The sequence below is a fragment of the Phlebotomus papatasi genome, chromosome 2 (assembly GCF_024763615.1).
Source record: "Phlebotomus papatasi isolate M1 chromosome 2, Ppap_2.1, whole genome shotgun sequence".
Taxonomy (NCBI): domain Eukaryota; kingdom Metazoa; phylum Arthropoda; class Insecta; order Diptera; family Psychodidae; genus Phlebotomus; species Phlebotomus papatasi.
In genome coordinates this window covers 33,078,503-33,094,984 of record NC_077223.1, presented here as the reverse complement: position 1 = coordinate 33,094,984, position 16,482 = coordinate 33,078,503, and the positions used below count along the sequence as shown (strand labels likewise).

At 34.5% G+C, this 16,482-nt stretch overlaps 1 protein-coding gene across 2 annotated transcripts; it reads left to right on the top strand.

The window, feature by feature from the left end:
- Window positions 1-1,191: 1,191 nt before the first annotated feature.
- On the top strand, window positions 1,192-15,733 carry LOC129803526 (uncharacterized). Of its 2 annotated transcripts, none has more exons than XM_055850155.1 (4): window positions 1,192-1,536; window positions 9,556-9,928; window positions 10,002-10,154; window positions 14,771-15,733. In XM_055850155.1, the coding sequence occupies exons 1-4, from the start codon at window positions 1,491-1,493 to the stop codon at window positions 15,351-15,353; spliced, it is 1,155 nt and encodes a 384-aa protein (XP_055706130.1). In that variant the 5' UTR covers window positions 1,192-1,490; the 3' UTR covers window positions 15,354-15,733. The 2 variants fall into 2 exon arrangements, with proteins under 2 accessions (XP_055706130.1, XP_055706131.1); XM_055850156.1 differs by having other exon boundaries at window positions 1,241-1,536; window positions 10,005-10,154.
- Window positions 15,734-16,482: the final 749 nt, after the last annotated feature.

Below are 16,482 nucleotides of genomic sequence, written 5' to 3'. Positions count from 1 at the left end.
AAATTCTGAATGGGTTGATATCTGGAATAGCGAAAACTCCGAATGAATCAAATTTCCGAAAACCAAAATCTCGAATGGGCCAAAACCCTATACTTCCAAATCCGGAAAGTTAAAATCCCGAATGGGTCGAAATCCCGAATAGTCAAAATCTCTATTGGCTCAAATTCCCGAAAGTCAAAATCTCGAATATCCAAAATCCTGAATGGGTTGATATCTCGAATAGCCAAATTTCCGAATGAATCAAATTCCCGAAAGCCAAAATTTCGAATGGGCCAAAAACCTAAACGCCCAAATCCGGAAAGCCAAAATCTCGAATGAGTTGAAATTTCGAAAAGCCAATATCCCGAATGTCCCGAATGAATCAAATTCCCGAAAGCCAAAATCCTGAGCGTTAAAATCCTGAAAGCAAAATCTCGAACGCCAAAATCCCGAAAAGGCCAAAATTCCGGTGGTTTTTTTCTCTTTGACCATCTGAAACAGAAAGAAAATCTCAAAATTTGAAAAGAGTCATGGTTCCAAATTACCCCATTTTACTCTACTTTTAATTTTAATTTTTTAGAACAGAGTTCAGACCTAGCTTAGCGATATAGTTTAACTTTTCTAATTTCTGATCCAACATGATTTTTGGAAAAATATGACTTAAGATTGGATATTAAGGGCAGATGATCCAATAGATTTTAAAAAACTAATAATATTGCTTCTCAAGTGGTTTCGGAACTGGGCTATATATTTGCAGTCTAGAATCCCGAGTAAGGTGCGTGTGCTTTGGCCAAATATTATCAAAGATTGAGAATAATTTTCAAAAGAAAAATTAAAAAAATTAAACAAATATAAAAAAGAATGAAAATGCCTACAAATTCAGAGATTTAATTAAAGATTTTAACATATCACAAATCAGTTGAGATATTCTTGGAGTATTTTTTTTAGCACTTCCCGTCTTAATGAGAGAAGAGATTAATCTTGAAAAAGTATATTAAGTATTTTGTGAAAAAAAAATCATGGTGACACTGTAATTAGCGCCACGAGTGTTTACGCTAAATAATGTTCTTTGAGACGAGTATCAGGCTGAGGAAAGAACACAGGAAAGAAGGAGGGAGAATGTATTGGAGAACAATAAAAAGATTCATAGAATAGAACGAGAAAAATGGAGGAAGATAAGAAAAAACAGCAACTACAAAATCCATCGCGGCTGCAGTTGGTGGGGGAACTCCCTTTTAAGTGGCGGCTTTGGCCGACTCCTAGCCATTTGAGTCTTGTGAACTTGACTTTGAACTCATCTCCTACACCGTTGTGTCCCCAGACAATAATACCTCTCTCTTAGTCCAAGTGAATAAGATCTTTCAGTTCTGTGTGAGATTTCTTGTGTGATTGAAGAGCCCTTTTACCGGTTTAGAAAGCTCTGTGCGGGAGGTGTTTGACGATTGTTATTTGAGACAAAACATATCTTAAAAAACAAAACCGTCAAAAGAGAAGAACTGAGAAGAGTAAAAATGAAAGTAATTTTGTGTTTTTGTGCCGTTTTGACCCTTGCCATGGGTGAGTAGAGATTATTGATGAAAAAACCGTTTAAAAAACCATCACAATATCAATGCAGTGTTGGAAGAAAACGAAAGACTTCAATGATTTAGACGACGAACCCTCTCACAAAATGGATTAATATTCCACTCAGGCGATCTTTTGTCAATTGCAAATGATTCATCGTGGTAGTTCAATTGATATGTGTACCTTCTTGAAGCCAGGAGGACTGAAGGAGGTGCTGGAAAATGATTTATTTGTGATGTGAGGCCAACAAACGCAATTATATTGTCTCTTGCGCTTCGCTCGGAGGAAATATGTGTTTCCGGTCGATCAAGATTCTTTCTTGCATTTCCATCATCGAGATAAATGCGTCACTTTGTTCATTTTTTCTTTCATTATCCATAGTTAATTTAGAATTTTTCCATCGAGAATTTCATCCTCTTTGTTCTCCTCAATCTGGTGTCATTTCACGGATATTTAAATTTCAATCAACATCTTCATTTATTTTGGCATTTTTGCGGCGTTCTGTGGCAAATTTTAAAGCAAATAAAAATTCTGTGTGAAAAATCAATTTATTTAAATATGTTCTTGAGAGTCTGAGATGGAATGCACAAAAAATCGGATTAAGATCGAATTTACAGTGAAGAGAAAAAATGTTGGAATTCCATTGATAAATGTTTAAATTTTTGACTATATCACGATTTACTGGAAACTGAGCTTCAGTCTGTAATATAGTTATATTATATTATGTAGACATCTTTACCAATTAGAATTGTAGAAATTTAATGAGGCCAATTTAATAGCTTCCTCTCTAGTACAAAGCCAAGTTTAATTTCCGTAATTAAGAAACAAATATTTTAAAATTAAGAAATGTATTCATAAGTTTAATTTAGGCGTGCTTAACATTTTTTAAAATTTTAGTAACTGTTTTTAAATCTTCACTGAGAGAAATCCGAAAAAGTTAAAATAACATTCCGGAAATGTTAATTTTACTCTGCAGTATTGATCCAAAATCGGTGTAAATATTATGCTTTTTAAGTGTATTAGGGGTTAAAGTTACCTTTCTTCATGTTAATTTTACCCTTAATAAGGTGTAAAATTAACATTAAAAAATGTTGATATATTTTTACACCTAAAAAGTGTTAAAGTGATGAGGAAAAAAGGTTAATCGCACCCTCTTTTTTTCTCAGTGTTGCTGAACAAAATTGTATATTGTCAGTTTATCGATTTTTGTTTTAACATATTTAAAATAGATAAAATAGATGAAAAAATCTTATATAACCATTAGAATATAGGAAGACAAATAATATGAATGAAGAATGATTCTGTGTCTCCCGCCGGCTTAGTATTATTTACAAACCTACGAAGAAAATCGATGCTTAAATTTTCTTCATAATAAGAAATTAAAGGGTTTTTTTTTACAATTAGGAGAAAGTGCGCTACCTTCGGACGACTCAAGCTTCGGACAACTCAATTTTTTTCTATGTTCTTATTGGATTTGACTCATGGTTCTTTTCTGAAAATTTGAGGCATTGGACTAGCTATTAAAATATAATATTATAATGGACCAAGTCCATTTATAACAGATCGAAAAAAATGAATTGTTCGAAGCATAAATCGTCTGAAGGTAACGCGATTTCCCCTACATTTTTATGTCCCTTTTTACATATTTTTTAATCTAGAATTTTGATATAATATAGGTTCTATTCATGGGAAATAATATTAATTCCTTCAATTTTTTAAACCTTCTTATCTTTGTACTTCATATGGATCATATCACTATTCTGCACTCATTTGAAAATCTATTTTACGTAGTTCACTGAGAAAAAAAGAGGGTGCGATAAACATTTTTTTCTAAGAAATTTAACACTTTTTAGGTGTAAAAATATATCAACATTTTTTAATATTAATTTTACATCTTATTAAGGGTAAAATTAACATGAAAAGGGGTACCTTTAACCCCCAATACACCTCAAAAGGGTAATATTTACACCGATTTTGGATCAATACTGCAGGGTAAAATTAACATTTCCGGAATGTAATTTGAACTTTTTCGGATTTCTCTCAGTGTTGAGACAGTCGGCCATAGAAATTGTCGTCTTATTTTCGTTGATTTTCTTAATAAATCTTAACTTCTCTAAAAGTTGTTTTGTACAAAATATCAATTTCTTTGATTAACCAACTTGATAAATTAAAATTTTAATATCTTATTTTTTCTTATTAAAGATGAAGCAATTGTTAAATCACAATTACCTCATTCATATTACGTGAAACAGTATTTTTTAAAGCACTTATCATCCGTTTTCTTTGTCTAGTAGCCCATTTTCGACACTTTTACTACAATAATAATTTGTGATCCTTCGCGTCATCCTTAAATCAAACGAAGTGGCGTAGAATTATGCAAAACGCGAGAAGATACAGGGGCATAGAACATAAATTACGTATTTGCCAAATCACATTTAAATGTGAAACAATTTTTCAACATAAAATTTATATTCGTATCGAATTTGGAACATTGCACTAAAATATTGCTCCTCACTGTGCATGCAAAGAAGCTAAGAATCACCTTCTTTTCGTGCTTTTTTTTTATTCAAATGTCGTTTCTGGATGGAAGAAGACATCGATGTGGTAACATAAAGTTAATTTTATCATATACTTTTTGTATGCATGAGACACGACTCTTGCACACACTCCACGAGAGACACCCATTGAGTGTGTCGCATTCTTAATAGATGAACCAACTTATTTTCTGCTCATCACTCCCATTGACTTCTATTAGACGTCTGAGGTGGGCTCAGTAACAGGAAGACGGCAAAGGAGACTCTCCCCCAAATGGAAGAATAAACGCGTATAAAATTCCATTTACACACTGAATTTCAGGCTCTATCGTCGTTCTGTCCCCATCGGCAGAGTATGTCTGAGATCAGCAGTCGGATGGAGAATATTCACATGATGATCATACGCTAAGTGTGCACAAATCAACCTTTTTATTGGGCTGCATGCCACTTTTTTTCCTGTATACACTATAACCACCACGAAGCGCAAAATTATCCCATAAAAATTCTGTGAAGATCAAGCGTGAGGTGAGTTCAATGGACATGGATGGTGAACGAGCATCTCAGGGAAAATGGGGAGAGAATCGATCGACAAAAAAAAGAGATCTTGGAGTGAATTATCATAAAAAGTTCAGTGATCGCGCATAATTTTCTTGAGTAATCAATTCAGCACGAAAGCAATTTGGTGTGGCTATTGGATTTGACACGGAAGATCAACGTCTTTGACAAATATATCGCGAGCATTTTTTCTTCATTAACAGTTTTCAACATTATGCCAAATATATCCCCATATTTTCATCTCAAACCACTCCTCATACCTCGTTCCAGGAGTTACAGAAATAGATCGAGAATTCTTTGGCGTTTTTTTCTGTACCTCGATGGTATTTGTATCTTTCACACGCGTCTTCACCATTGACCGGAGGCGCTCATAAGAATAAAAGCCTCTTCACTTGAGATCTCGTTTTTCAATGGTACGGTGGAAGATGAAGAAAATGAAGGAGGATAATAATTAAATCACGATACTGTCGATAAGAACTCTTGAAATATATGAAAATGCACCGAGAGTGAGAGCATCACACTCAGAAAAAATCGTGTTAAAAACAACCAAAACGCAAGTTAGGGTAAGTGTGCCAAATTTTGGCATAGTTGCATGCAAGCGCCAAAGTCTCAAGTTTGAAATGTAATATCTTTAATAGAAATTGGTTTTTTTATTCCTTCTTTTTAAGGAGTGTTGCTTAGAACCTTGTTGACAGTTTATCGTCTTTATTTACTCCAAAATCATTCTTAATATATTTTAAAATGAATAAAAATGTAGACATAGCTTTGGTGCCCTATTTCGGCCACCTTCATTCTCATAGTTCCTTGCCCTTCAGGAATTCTTCCAATGCCTTTTTCACGTCATCTCGTTTGTCGAAGCTACATTTTTTGTTATTCTTTTGCACTGTATAATCTCTAGAGTATGTAAAAACTAAAAATTCATGGAAATTCGAGGAACAAAAAAGGTGACCGAAATTGCAAGCTGGCCGGAATTTGGCACACTTACGCTAGGACACTTTGGTTCAGTTTAGCCCGCTTAGTCCTATATTAAGAAATATTTGAAAACTTCATGAGGAATGTGTTTTCTAAAATAAGTTTTTGTTGAATTTGGAATATTGATGAAAATTGTTGATGCTTTGAAAACCGACAAAATTTGTTTAACACTTCCGGACATGGACATAAGCTTCCCCAGTGTTTATATGCCACAAAGTTGTGATTTTATGATATCATATTTAGTATGGAATGGAACCGTCCGTCGATATGAAAATTTTAAAAAGTTCTGTAAAGGACGGTGGGACAGTTAGCGTTAGAAGCAGTTTCGAGTTTTGCATATTTTTCTTATTTCTATGAAACGAATTAGATAGAACTTATATGTTGCTAAAGCAGTTGCCATTTTTTTAATAAATCTATCTGAATACGCAATTTACAATTAACTGGTGAACTGTTCCAAATGTTTTTCTACCACATCATCTCCCCGTACAATTAGGGGAAGAGCTCATAATTTTGGACAGGGTGCTTATAAGTATCAACGTTATAAGTTTGAAGTGCGATATTTTCAATACTAATTGCGATTTATTTGTTACTCTCTTTACAGAAGGTTTGTTTAGAAATTTGGCAAGCTGTTTATCATCTTTTACTAAAATTAGTCTAAATAGGTTTAAAAACGAATTTGACTTAAATTTTGGACACCTTGTTTGTAAATTTGGACACCTTGGCTGTATATTTGGACAACTAATCCGCCTCAAAGTGTTCTCCATTTCAAGAACCAATCTTACAAAGTCCTCTTCCTGTTCATGTAAGGAAATCGTAGAATGTCACAAGAAGCCCGGAAACTTTCCATATCATTCATTAAAGTGAGTTGACTTCGGTAGTCCAAGTTCGCTCGGATTTGTGCATTCCCTGGCCAATCCGGGAGCCTTTTAAGGCAATTCTCACTAGATCTCGTTTGTAGAGATGATGCTTCTTTGTTTCTCCAGACATTTATACAACCTAGCCATCACTAAAGCTAAAACTTCACGAAATTTCGAGAGAGAAACACCTGTCCAAAATAAGAAGTATCACCTCGCTGCTAAATCTCTGAGAAAATTTCCCATTTTCCATACGAAAACGTAACTTACAAAGCAAATCTCACTACAGGTCAAATGAACAAATCACTATTAACATAACGTCGGTTGTGTCTACCTCTGTCGTATCTGCATTTCGTTTGTTTCAGGATTTCGCGCAAGAAGGGACGTCTGTATTGTAGCTTGCACCAAATGCAGATACAAAACAAATGCAGATACGACCGAAGTAAACGCAACCGACGATAAATCAACACAGTATGCAATGAATAATTAATAATATCACTTAAAAAATCGAGGAAAAATTTGTTAGTACTTCATCACAGCTAAATAAGACTGAAGTAAGCACGAAGTTCTGTTATATTTCTCGTAAACAATTGCTGACACTAAAGTTTCAACAAAACAATTTTAAGTCAAATCTTATTCAAAATTTAACTAATTTAGTGTTAAAATCTTCCAAAAAGAACAACTGTTTGGATAAAATTTATTATTCATCAAATATTGGAATAAAAATCCATAATTTTAAGCAATTTATTTTTAGTGTCCAATTTTACCCTCAAAGTGTCCAAGTTTAGAAAGTGTCCAAAATTTTGAGCTCTGCCTCTACGTGATTTAATCTAACACGACTAACGCAGAACAAACATACTTTTTTAATAGTGATTTAAATTAAATATGAGGAGCTCAGAGCAAAAAAAACGCTATTTTAATAGGGAAATGCATACGACTTAGAGTTTTTTTTGCTCCGAGCGCCTCATATATACAAAAGATGTTTATAATTATGACTTTGATTTTATCTGATAGCATTAGGCTTTTTGGCAGTAATGCCTATGGCTTAACTATCACATTTGCACAAACTGAATAATGAAAGCAATGACCAAAAATAGCCCAATAGGGTAACGTGTGGTATTTCGGGATACTTTTTAGCACTTTCAAGTTTCAAACAGCTTAACGACTTCTCAAATAATTTTTTTCATTGTTGATACAAATATTTATGTTCCTTATGCTATCCAGAATAAGATTCTTATCGAAAAATGTTGAAAAATGCATACTTTTTTTTATTCAAAATAGCAAAAAATGTAAAGAAGTAAGAGTGATATATAATATTTCAGGACAGTTGGGTATTTCGGGACAGACTAAAGTCGCTATTATGCAAATAAATTTCACCGAGCCTGATTATTTACCTTTAAGTAGAAGTTCTAAACTTCACTCTTTCATAAAAAATTAGTTTAAATTTCACTTTTAAAGTGATTTAAATCGAAAAAACTAAGCACTGTTTGTGTTGACATCTGTAAAATTGACCACATTGAAGGTTTTGTAAAAAGTGGAATGTGACACGCACAATTCACGCGTACTTCATGCTTTAAAATAAATAAAATTTCAGAAGTTTTATGTTTATCTGATACGTAAAGAGCTTAGTATTTAATATAGAACTTAAAAATAATTAGAAAACAAATATTTATGGGATTTTTGATGTGTCCCACCTATACTATGTCCGGCAAAGCACCTTTTCCAGAAATACCACACGTCACCTTACATCAAAATAATTAATTAGTAGTAAATACTTTTATCTGACGCAAAATAACTATGCTTCAATGGCTTCAGTATTGAAAATAATACCAAGTTATTCAAGGTACCACTATCCATAACTTTTAATATAGTATTCTAGGAATTTTCGTAACGATTTTAATAAGAATGACTATGTTTAACACCGATTTTGTTTATTATTTTTAAAACCATTTTTTCGCAGTGCAGGAATATTCTTCTTTAGCTCACGCCAAGTTGAAAGTCTCTCTCGTATTTTGCTCAAAAAGAAATGAAAACTCCCTCGAAAATTCTTTCTTTGCATAGAGCATACAAAAGAACAGGAGGACCGTATGGGTAGAGCATGGAAGATTAAGGAGATTGTGACCATTTTAATACTTTTTTGTCTGTTTTCTGATCGAATCTTGTAAAGGTATAAAATGCCCGCCAAGCTGGATGATAATCGTGATCAGTGGTTGTGGAAGTTGAATGTTTAGTATAAAAATGGCTATAGAAGAACATTTTAAACGATGGTCACACAATGTAACTTGAGAGAAGATGCACACGACCCCATGTGGAAAGGGAAACCGATTTGCAATTCTTGAGAGATTTTATCGTTTGTACTTACAAATGGAATTCCTCCGGTCTCTCTTTCTTCACCATGCAATAGAATTTTTATTGTTGGATATAGTCTTGGTCTGTTTTATAAGATATTCCCATCGACATGGACGTGGTATATCCCTCTAACACCCTTTCTTTGACGTAGTTCAAAATTCACCTCTATTTATGAATAAGTATTAATCAATTTCCTTTTTGCAACATTCGAACATTTTCAAGGATCTCCGAGAGATGAATATCAATCGTGATCACAAATTTAATTCCCTCCAAGTACCCTTGAGTTATGGTCTCTCCTTTCATCATGTCAACTTTATATGCAAATTCATCCCGCACAAAGAATCTTTCCGTCCAAGAAATACTAAAAAATTTCCCATAGAAAGAACAATAACGATGTTTTCTACATAAAATGGTAATCGAATTCATTTTAATTCATCTTCATTCTTCATTTTGTTCTTTATGTTGCTATTTCCACTTCTATTTGCTTTTCTTAGGATCCCACGAGAGTTCCTCTTTTTTTTTAGTATTTCAATTGTCTGTACATTTATCCGGTCGGTGAATTTGCAGAATTTGAAATTCACATTTTAATACTTCCCTAAGAAGTTCAAGAGTGTCTTTTGGAGTACCTGGTCGAATGTGAAAAGAAAATACTTCCAACACTAATGAGAGTGTGATGACTCGCTGGGAATCTCTCGGAGAATAAGAAATAAACTTTGGGGGAATTGATGAGAATTTTATATGTGTTGCAGGTCAGAGGATCACAACAATTCAACTTGATGGCGTTCAGTACTTTGTCAGTCGGATGAATCCCTATTCACCAGAACTCAACTACTTCCTGGCGTATCAGTACTGTCGTTCACTCGGCCTTCAATTGGCATCTTTTGAGACAAAGGAGAAGGTTGAGTCTATGACTCAGTACCTACAGAATGCAGGCTACAGCAAGTATGATTTCTGGACGTCAGGAAATCGCCTGGGCACAGGAATGTTCCTATGGATGAGCACAGGACTTCCCTTCAATGCTACCTTCGATTACTTTGAGAATTCTAGTGATGGAGTTGCTTCATCCCTCGAGCAGGTGGATCACAATCAGAACACAGCACCCCAGAGAACAGCTAGGGATAGGTTGGTTGATCCGTTTTAGCAAAGTTTAAGCAAAGTCCTAGCTAATTATCTTCGTCTTTTGGTCCCTATACAGTAGTAGCGGCCTGGAGAAAGGATGTGTAGTCATGCAGGCACCGAGCCTGCATTGGGCGCCTGAAGATTGCTCGGCTGTGAAAGACTTCATTTGCGAACAGACCCGATGCTACTACTACAACTACGGGAGCATTCCTGTGTCTTCCGCTCAGGGGTAAGGAAAACACGTGCGTAATCGATCGACGCAGTTAAGTTAAATAGGTGAGCTAGCCCCCTTCCACCGCTGCCCAGAGTCTCAAGTCCCAACAGGGACATTAATCTCCTTAAGGTGCTTCTTCTCCACATTGCACACAATCACACCACACACCAATGAAAAACCAGATTAATCTCTCTTGCCTCTTCTACGTTAAATGGATTTTCACTAATTTCCCCGTTGCATAACAAGCTGCAGCATCGGGACTATTAATACAACTACAATGCAAGTGAGCTGCTTCAATAATGAAGACAATTTGACTAACCTGATTTGATTCGTGGACACTGTGAATCCTTGAATTGTTTCAAAATGCTAAGAAAACTTTAAAATGTATTTGCATTCTTAAGGGATATTTAATTTTCGATCTTTCTCGTTGTCATTTAGTATGAGAAATATTTCAGATATTGGGTAAGTGTGCCAAATTTCGGCCAGCTTGCAATTCCGGCCACCTTTTTTATTCCTCGAATTTCCATGAATTTTTATTTTAATACAAAAGAATAACAAAAAATGTAGCTTCGACAAACAAATGATGTGAAACAGACATTTGAAGAGTTCCTGATGGGCAAGGAACTATGAGAATGAAGGTGGCCGAAATAGGGCACCAAAGCTATGTCTACATTTTTATTCACTTTAAAATGTATTAAGAATGATTTTCAGAGTAAATAAAGACGATAAACTGTCTACAAGGTTCTAAGCAACAATCCTTAAGTAGAAGGAATAAAAAAACCAATTTCTATTAAAGATATTACATTTCAAACTTGAGACTTTGGCGCTTGCATGCAACTATGCCGAAATTTGGCACACTTACCCTAACATAAGTAATCATCATCTTAACCATTTACTAAGATGAAGGTTTTCAAGCTAACTATGGTGGTATTTTTTGTAGACGTCTGCAATGAAAAAGATCTTTCATCTAATTCAGATGATCCTCTTTGTAGCCGTTTACAAAAAAGGAAATTTTCGGTCTAACTAAGGATTTCTTCCATGTAAACTTATTCTATGAGGAAGATGTGCTATCTCAACTCAGGTGATCTTTTTTACAACCTGTTAGGAAGTTTTTTGATCTAAATAAGGGACCTGTTTGTGTAAAACGCCTTTTTTTATAACATTTCTTGCATCTAATTTAGATGATCTTCTTCTAGCATGAAAAAGATCTTCTCTGTAGTGATTTGTTAGTCAGAAAAATTGTGATCTAGGGCAAAGTGCGCTACTTTCGGACGACTCAAGCTTCGAACAACTCATCTTTTACTCTATGTTTCTAATGGATTTGATCCATTGATTTTTCAGGAAATTTGAAGCATTGGACTAGCTATTAAAATATAATATTATACTGGGTCAAATTCATTAATAACATTATTAAAAAATATGAATCGTTTGAAGTTTGAGTCGTCCGAAGGTGGGGCGCTTACCCCTAATTAGGGAGTTCATTTTATAGACTGATATGAAGAAGATCTCACATCTAACTTAAATAATCTTCTCTGCAGCCGTTCATTAGAAAAAAAATATTTAAAAATTAACTTAGAAGATCTTAGAAATTCTTTATTATGGAGAAGAATTTGATTGGGAATCGATAGGGGAGACTGGGGAAAAAAGTCACAAATCGAAAAATTCAAAATTCAATATCTTCCAAGGTAAAAAAGATAGCGGCTCAATTTTTTTTCTATAGATAGCCTCCATAGACCTTCTTCAGTATTGTAAGTTTCTTATAGAATTCGAACAAGGAATTTAGAAAATAAAAAATATCGAAATTTTTACTCCTATTTTTGAAATATTTTCCTTGCAGAAGATAACAATTATTACCTTCTTATTTCCCAAAATTGATGCACTGGTGAATATTTTCTAAATAATTTAGATTCTTTGAATACGAATCCGCCATCTATTTTAGAATTTCACAAAGGTTCTTTTCTCCAGAAATCCTTTTATTAAAAATGGCAACTTGGGGTAAAAAGTAACAAAAGGTATAGAGAAAAAGTAACAAAAATTGAAGCAATTTCTGATGAATTTCAGCATTTTTGAGAATAGTCACAAAATTACCTTTTAGAAATTGGCTCGATAAACGGATTTCCTTACAAAATAGAGGAAAATTACTTTTACAAAGTTGTAGAGCGGTAAATTTCCTATAAAACTGCGCTAATTAGAAATTTTTGAAGCGCTTGAGTAGCTTGTAAAAAATAAAAGGGACAGATAATCCTAACCGGCTTATGTAGGTGAGATTCTTAACGTGAGCTAACTCGGAGTGCATGCAAATTCGATTTAGAGCTGAAATTGTGAGTCGCCATTCAGTTATCTTGAATCAAATTCGTGAAATTATACAAATTTTGTATTTAAACCAAAATATCAAGGATTGGGATGAACTGGCACAAAAGTAATATATGGGTGAAATGTAGACCAGAATGTACTCTATAATTTTCCTATAGAACATGATCTCATCGAGTACTCAGAAGCCAAGATAATCGAGGTTTTTTGTTTCTTAACTTGTTTTTTCATCCAGAGTGCCCCAAGTAGTCATTTGTTGAACTTCAACTATATCAAAGAATTGTTGTCTTTTGTGGGACTTTCCATTTAAAACCCTATTTTAAGTGTCTTGGTGGAGTAGAGGCAGTCAAATTGGCATCTGAGTGATTTCAAAGCGTTATTATGGGAAAAATCAATTTTTTCACACTTAAACGGCAAAATCGGAGTGATAGCGTAGTCTGATCGGAAAATGATGTATGGACGAAATGTAGAGACAAATGTGCTCTACAATTATGTCGAAGTAATCATTAAAATCGGTTCAGCGACAGTCGAGATAATTGAGGTTATGTGATATTGAAATTGGTTTTTCGACTGTGGCGCCCCTGGTGTTGGTCCCACGAAGTTCAAATATTCTAGAAAGTTGTAGCATTTGGTGATATCTTTCGTTTAAGCCCTCATTCATCAAAATCGGTCACATAGAACCGGAGATATGATTTTTTGAATTTCGTGAACTTTGACCCCTCATATCTCCGGTTCTATTAAAACCACAGCGCGCATTTGCACCATTTTGGAAACGTCCTAGACTGGACTACAACATACTAAAATTTCATTAACTTGCACAATGCCGTTTTTGAGAAAAGTGACTTTGAATTTCGATGAATTTTGACGCTATCACAGCGCCACCTGTGGTGACTTTTTGAACTTCCATCTGAAAGTGCTCATCGAGACGAAACCAAAAAGGTAAAATTTAGGTCGCTATGTTAATTAGAACCGGAGATAGAGGCCGGTCAATGTTCGAACTTTGACCCCTTATAGCTCGGGTCAGGGGTTATGGATCGACTTAAGGTTTTTTTTGTTTGATAGGTATAATCAACGGCTACAACATACTAAAATTTCAGCCCGATGCACAATGGAATTTTTGAGTTATTTAACTTTTAAGATTTAAAAATTTTCTTTTTAATAATAGCGCCCCTAGCGGTGGTTTTATGAACTTGCGATGTTAGAAGGAGAAGTGGCATTTCACGAGAGCTTTCCAAAAAGCCCTCACTTTTTAAGTTCTGACAATTATAACCGGAGTTATGGCCATTTTAAGAAATTTTTTTTGGACCCTTATAGCTCGGGTCAGGGGGGTCGGGGGACCTTAAGTTTGGTATTGATGGAAAGCTCTAAGGCCCAGCTATAACATACTAAAATTTGAGCCCGCTCGATGCCATAGGGGCTGAGCTATTGAGAAAACAAAAAAAGGGGGGTCTTCAAAATGGCGGAAGGAGGGGTGGTGGGTGGGGGGTCAATGCACCAAGTTACAATTTTCACCCGATATATAACCTTTGCCGAAAACCGCAAGTCGATATCTTTTTTAGTTTAGGAGCTATTAAGCTCCAAAGAGCGGCCGGCCGGCCGGCCGGCCGGCCGGCCAGCCGGCCGGCCGGGAACGTAAAATAGCCACATATATATTCGTGATCAGGAAGTGCTGAAACACATTTTGGCCAAGTTTGAGGTCGATCGGACGACATGAAATTTTGTTAGGATTATAGTAGGTGAGATTGTTAAGAATCTCACCTAATATTCGTTTTGTGACTTTTTGCCCCAGTCTCCTCCGTCTTCAATGAAGAAAATGATGTATAAAAACTCAAAGATGAAAATTTTCGTAACCATTGGCTCTGAAGAAAACCTTTGATCTTGATAAGTAGATAATCTTCTGCACAACCATCGACAGAGATAAAAAATTTATATTTAACTTAAATATTTTTACAATGAAAATTTTTATTTTATATCATTCTCGTAACGATTTCTTATAAAGATGATTGAATTTAAATTAATCGTAGATGATTTTAAAAGCTTTCTTCTGTGTAAGAAGCCTTTTGACTTGTTATATTTCACAATTTTCACCACTGAAATCTTTTTTAATTGCAAATTTAATTCAATAAATAGCATTTTGAAGAATTTCTTGGATTCTTTTATGAAAAAATAATGAGAAAAATTCTTGAAACAGAAATTGGTGGCTTGGGGTTAGTCCAATTAATTTGCTTCTAATAAATTCTTGTTAATAAAAGAAACACATTTGTAAGGAAATTGTTAAACGTAATTGTGAAAGAAATACTAATTGGTGTGAAATATTCCAGACGACCAATTTCTTCAACAACAACGACCACGACAACACCTGTGCCCCATTTCCTACCGTCCACCACCTTCAAGATGCCTCTTGCGATGACTCTGAATCTCCGCAGCGAGCCAAAACTCCTCAATGAACACCCAGATCGTCCTGTCCAGGTGGAGACAGTCACGGAGGAGGATGAGGAGGCTCAGGAGGATAGCAATTTAGAAAGCGAAGAGAGTAGTGTAGCTGATGATGTGGAGAATGAAGAAACCACCGAAGAGTTGGATGTCACCGAAGAAGTCACAGAGATTACGACCAAACAGCCCAAGAGCGATACCATCACTCCGGTTGAACAGAGACTTAAGCAGATCACCGAAGAGATTGAAAAATTCAGCAATTCCGATGTAGACAGTGACATTGGACGTCAAAGTTTCTTCTCCCTTTCCGATCTAATTAAGAATCTCAGGCCCAACGACAAGAAGACACCTCAAATTGATTCCGACTATAGCAATACCATGCGCGTCCTTGGTGACACCAAATCTCTCATCAATGAAGATGCTCGGAAAGTCAAGGAGGCCAATGTAAAAATTACAAGATCCCTGTACTAAAGCCTCATTCTCTTCTGCGTCGCTTCTAAAATGGTGCAGCTGAAGACTTCCATTGAACTTTTCTTCTTCCCTCTTTTCGCCGGATTTCATCCGGCATTCAGAAAAGAGCGAAGAAGAAGGATCTGAGACTTTTCGGTTGCACCAGGAAGTGTATCCTCCTGATAACTATTTTTTTTTGTGGTGAAAATTTTAAAAGGTAGTTTAAAAATTCTTCAGCATTTACTATCCGTGGTCAGAGTTATTCAGTGAATTTCAATTTTACCAATTTTGACTAAGAAAAAATAAAATTGAAAATTTAAAGCGAAAAAATAATGAAATATTGTAATGAATTTATGTAATAAGTGAGAAATCAAATAAAAGACAATATTTGTCACAGTAAATTTGTATTTTTAGTTTTCTTTTTTTAAATTGGTTTTGATGAATTCAATAAATGATTTACTTTTCCACGAGAAGAGTTTATTACTGCGAGTGGTAATAAAAGGCGATATATTTATATTTAAATTATCGTGTTTAAGCTTGCTCTTATTGTACCTAGGACAGTTAATTCAAGACACGTATATAAAGTAAGTTTAGAAATTTTGTATTTAATTTTAATAAGATTAGAAAAGATCTTTCTAAATGGAACAGAGTCAAAGTTCAGAAAATTTCGTGTCTGTTGAGACACTTTTCATAGAAAGTCATTTTTCATTATTCCGTTATAAGATTTCTCAAAGTGTATCAAAATAGTAGTTCATATTAGGAACAAAAATATTACTTTGTATTTAAATGAAAAAGTAAAAGCAGTAAAAGTAGAAAAATATAAAATTTTACGCCAAAATTTATGCACTATCTCCAGTAAATTAGTAAAACCTCAATAAAAAATGTATTTCTGGTTAGTTTAATTGAAGGAGATCGCAAACAAATTGAAGACTATTACAAGAAAGCTCCTCCTCAAATTATTTCTAAGAATTAATCAATTTTTATCAGCAGATACTAATTTTCTATCATAAACCTTAAATACTGGATTAGTGATTTGTATTTTTATTTCACCTTAGAATAAGAAAAGTACTTTTATTCACTCAAGTATGGTAGTGACAATGGTACCTTCAAAGTCCTTTTAAATAACTACTACCTCGAAAGATAATAGAAA